We start from the raw sequence: 4,970 nt of genomic DNA on the forward strand, positions 1-4,970 counted from the left end.
ATTGGAGAACCATTTGGCAGTCTCTAATAAACTGAAAATGTGTGTGTAACCTAGCAATTCCCCATATAGGTAGATAGAGAAATTCTATCTACCTATAGAAGACACATGTACACATATGTTCATATTAGCATTGCCCTTAATACCAAAATATTGGCAGCAGCTTAAATATTCATCAATGGGGGAATGAATAAACCCAGCACATTCACATGCATGGATCTACAATATAGCAATTAAAATGAATGAACTGGATTTATATTTATCAACATGGAGAGAAAGAATGAAAACATACCATGAAGAAAAAAAAAAAAAACAAGTCACAGAATATGCATAGTCCAACACCACACCTGTGCATTTAAAAAATCAAAACAGTACTCTGTATGGGTTCATATGTAGTAAAAATATAAAACCTAGATTTAAAAGTTACATACCAAATTCATGATAATGTTTGCCTTTGGAGAAAAGGGTGGAGAATGGTTTTGGGGAGGAGTGCAAAGGGACTTCAATTTTATCAGAAATGTTGACTAGTTCAATTAAAAAAAAAAAACAGACCTGAAGCAGATATGGCAAAATGCTAACATTTACCAATTACATGAGATAGGTGCATGGGTGCCTGTAATACTCTCTCTGCATTTTAAAATAGCTTTAGATTTTTTTCTAAATAATAATATTTTTTAAAAACAGCTAGTAAAGAATTCTATCTGATAGAATTTTAATATGTGTAGATTAAGAGTTAATTGTCTAAAATTTTGAAGCAAGCAGCTTTATAATAATTATCTGTTTTAGAATAGAATCTCCATAAAGATAATAAAGCTGACAAGATCATAAAACTACTGAAATGAATAAAGCAGATTCTATAAGTGTCAACATGGATAGTTCTCAAAATCATACTGAGGGGAAAAAGTAAGTTGCAAAATGATATGTACACTACTGTACCATTTATAAAGAAAATTTAAAATATATAAGCATGGACATATATATTTACATATAAATATATATAGGTAATTAGGTAATAAAGAATAATAACAATGCTGGAAGAATACACACTTTATGATACTGATTACCTAGGCAAGTAAGGAGAGAGAAAGGTGAATGAAACTGGGGAGGGAAATAAGGTGACATTCAACTCTATCTGGAATTTTTAATAAAAATAAAAAACCTGAAGAAAATGTGACAAATATTTCACATTTGATTACCCTAAGAAGTAAATACATGAATGTTTGTTATTCTTGAGGTATATGTATTTTTAATTTTCAAAAGAAAGAGAAAAGTACTGAAGAATTGCAAATAAACTGCACATAATTCAAAAATATATAAGTAAAGTTTGTATACATCAAAAACGATGCTATGACTATTTTTAGAAATTATCCTGTTTGCTTTTGTGTTTTAAATTTTTTTAAATTCAAAAGAAGAAAAAAATGAAAGCAGCGAAGAAATGTAAACATATACATACATATATCTGATTATACAAAGAGAAAAACCTCCACAATCACAAAACACCATATGAGCAATTCTATATAAATTGCTGCATTTTCTTATTTTTAATTTTTGTCAAGAGAAAAATAAAAGATGTTGCCTAATTGGAAACCTGATTTTCTATTATTAAAATTGTGGGAATCCATTTTAATGTGTTTATCTCGCTGCTAGTCTATAATTTATATTACAGCGTGGAAATTTGTTTGTATGCCTGTGACAGGTTAAAGCAGTTTAAACATGCATTTTTCTTTCGTTGGTTGAATAGTTAAATCGTTACTCAAAGGATTTTAAGTTTCAATTTCAACCATGAGGGGATTCTTTGCTTTTTTCCAAGGTTAAAAATGTTTCTGGTTCAAAATGCTATTAATTAATGGCTACGTAGTGGCTCTATTTAGGGAATTGGTACCGACCCTGGGTTAGCAGTGGAACTGTTAGATGAGAAAACTTTTTTTGATGAAGACTCGGGGATATTTTAAATTCGATCTGACAGCGGTAACAGAAGTGAAATGTAATTCCAGCCCGCTTAAGTAACAATCGTAATTACGAATCGAAAGACATGTCAGGTATAAGCATTTTTTTCCCTTAAAAAAAAAAAGTTTCTCGGACTCCGCCGGACACCCAGCTGGCGGAGGACCAGCGGGCGAAGGGGGGGCGAAGCCGGCAGGCTGCCCAGAAGTTACGATCGGGGAGTTTTCTCTTTATTAAAATTACCTGGCTCACCAGCAGAGGCAAGAACGCGAAGACAAGATAATTTCTTAGGCTGTTAAAAATGACTTAGCCCGGTGGGCCGCGCGTTCCGAGTGGGTGTCCTGCGGCCGGGGCGGGTCCCGCCGCCCCCGCGGGCTCCGGTGCGTCAGGGGCGCGTCAGGCGGGGCGGGCTCCGCGCGGGCGGCGGCGGCGGCGGCGGGTGGCGGGCGGCGCGCACCGGGCCTCCTGCTTCTCGCTCCGAGGCTGCGGGACGGACGCTCCCGAGAACTCTCTCGCCCGCGGCCGGCCGCGCTCGGACGGCGCGCGCCGGCGGCCCGGCGGTGCCAGCATGTCGGCTGCCGTGGCGTGCCTGGACTACTTCGCCGCCGAGTGCTTGGTGTCCATGTCCGCGGGTGCCGTGGTTCACCGCCGCCTGCCGGACCCCGAGGGCGCGGGCGGAGCGGCAAGCTCGGAGGTGGGTGCGGCGCCGCCGGAGTCCGCTCTGCCGGGTCCGGGGCCACCGGGGCCCGTGTCGGTCCCCCCGTTCCCCCAGGTCCCCGCCCCCAGCCCCGGCGCGGGCGGCGCCGCGCCCCACCTGCTGGCTGCAAGCGTCTTGGCTGACTTGCGCGGCGGCTCTGGGGGGTGCTTTGGAGAGTACTCGGGGGAAGCTCTGCGCGCCTCATCCGGCTCCTCCGACCCGACCCCGTGCTCCGGCCCGACCCTGTGCTCCAAGCCGACCCCGGCCACCAGCGCGGCCGAGGTCTCCGGACCCGTGCACTCCTCCGGCGCGCTCGCGGTCCCTGGCGCGCCAGCCGTCCCGGGAGTGCCTGCCCACCCTGGCGCGGTCTCCCGCGTGGCCCCTGGGGCGGGCCCCGCCCCCGCCACGGGTCCAGGCCCCCGTCGGAGGCCAGTCACACCTGCTGCCAAGCGCCACCGCTGCCCCTTCCCGGGCTGCAACAAAGCTTATTACAAGTCATCGCATCTGAAGTCCCACCAGCGCACCCACACGGGTGAGCGCCCTTTCTCCTGCGACTGGCTCGACTGCGACAAGAAGTTCACGCGCTCCGACGAGCTGGCCCGCCACTACAGGACGCACACGGGCGAGAAGCGCTTCTCCTGCCCCCTCTGCCCCAAGCAGTTCTCCCGGAGCGACCACCTGACCAAGCACGCCCGCCGCCACCCAGCCTATCATCCCGACATGATCGAGTACCGGGGGCGCCGTCGCACTCCCCGCGTCGACTCGCAACCCGCCAACCTGGTGGACAGCTCCGGCTCCGTCCCCGGGCAGGTGCCCAGCTTCACCACCTGCTTGTCTGACAGTCATTGCTGTTAGTTGTCCCCTCAAGGACGATCCCCCAGGCCATTGTCCTTGCTTTCTCTCTGCCCATCCCTCTTTCCCAGAGTGATTAGAACAAGGCACAGACTGGCTTCTCCGCTCTGAGGGGGGGTCCAGGCAGGCACGTTGGACTCTGGGGAGGGACTGGGGGCCCGAAAATAGCAGGAATTCTTACAACACGTATATCATCCAAAAAAGGGGGGTTGCCTCAAGACAGCCCCCAGGAACTGATAAGAAGGGATGAACCCCGGTACTCTCCAGAGTCCTGAAGAGTCTCCCTTCCATGGGAACCAGAGATGTGAAACTGGAATTCTCAGGTGCCTGAGGAGCTCTCAGTCTCAAAGGACTCTAGTGTCTTACCCACCCACCAGGGCGGACCTTGGAGAGGGTGTCAGGGGTGGCAGTCTTGGAGATGTCCAGGACTGGGATGGTGAGAGGCCTTTGGAAACAGAAATGATTTCTATTTCTGTAAACAGCAATGTTTACTAATGTATTTTTAGTGTATTTTAAACAGGGATCCCAGGTTGATAGGAGGTTGATATCCCCCACTCCCCAACTGCCCCAGCTACCTCTGCTAGGAGAGGCCATGTAAGAGTCCACGTGGATGTATGGCTGGGAGATGCTTCTTGGTGTCTGGGGGGTGGTGCGAGCCTGTTTGCAGGTCCTGTTGCAAGGGTTGGAACCCTGTAATTGTGTCGTAGCTTTTCTTCTAATTTGAAGTGCTACTTGGGGAAGTAACTTCCTGGCTCACTCACAATAAGATTGGTTTAAAAATTTGGAAACAATCATAAACGCACCAGAAATAAAAGGGTGATCCAGGCTAGTTCCCACTTCACCAAGAGGGCAAACCCAAGTGACGGTGGGTGACATAGGTCCAAACCAAGACCTTTCAGAACCATTGTTAACGTTCAGGGAAATAAGGGTTTTTGGTCCCAGCTGGCCACACTCCCAAGTAACCTCAGGTGTGGTGGATTCTGTTCATTTCTTAGTGGCTAGCTAGGGGGTTATTTCCCTTGGGGTCTGTGCATTTTTGTTTCTGCAACAGGTGAGTTGGTGGTTTGGGGAGGGGAAGGTGGGAGTGGCTTCTTTCAAAGAGCTAGCTGCTCTGGATTTGGGGAAGGGACAGCAAGGTGAAAGTTACTGTCAAATAGGAGGACCCTTCTCCCCTGACCTTGGAGCCCCTCCAAGTTACATCCTCAGGAACCCTCTCCCCCAGTGCAGGAATTGAGCATCACCAGTATTTATTTTTCTCTGTAAGTGTTTCTGCTGCTATGGATGAAATTGTCGGCCACTCTGCTTATGTATGTGTGAATGTGTATACATGTGACCCTTTCACTAGAGATGGGGCTGAAAGGCATTTCCTGCTCTGGTAAAATCCTCTTTAGCCCCCTCCTGAATATCTTGTCATAGTCCATCAATCACATTTGTGGAGGATGCCATACTCTCAAAGGACCATAATAGGCATCTAGTTAAA

The 4,970-nt window shown here is 47.7% G+C and overlaps 1 protein-coding gene across 1 annotated transcript; it reads left to right on the forward strand.

Moving 5' to 3' along the window:
• The first annotated feature begins 2,509 nt into the window (after positions 1-2,509).
• Positions 2,510-3,493, forward strand: KLF14 (KLF transcription factor 14). Its single transcript, XM_007177276.2, has one exon. The coding sequence runs from the start codon at positions 2,510-2,512 to the stop codon at positions 3,491-3,493; it is 984 nt and encodes a 327-aa protein (XP_007177338.2).
• Positions 3,494-4,970: the final 1,477 nt, after the last annotated feature.

The sequence above is a fragment of the Balaenoptera acutorostrata genome, chromosome 7 (assembly GCF_949987535.1).
Source record: "Balaenoptera acutorostrata chromosome 7, mBalAcu1.1, whole genome shotgun sequence".
Taxonomy (NCBI): Eukaryota; Metazoa; Chordata; class Mammalia; order Artiodactyla; family Balaenopteridae; genus Balaenoptera; species Balaenoptera acutorostrata.

What these genes read in the sequence shown, in the direction of transcription:
- KLF14 (XM_007177276.2), top strand. Translation starts at nt 2,510, where the DNA reads ATGTCGGCTGCCGTGGCGTGCCTGGACTACTTCGCCGCCGAGTGCTTG.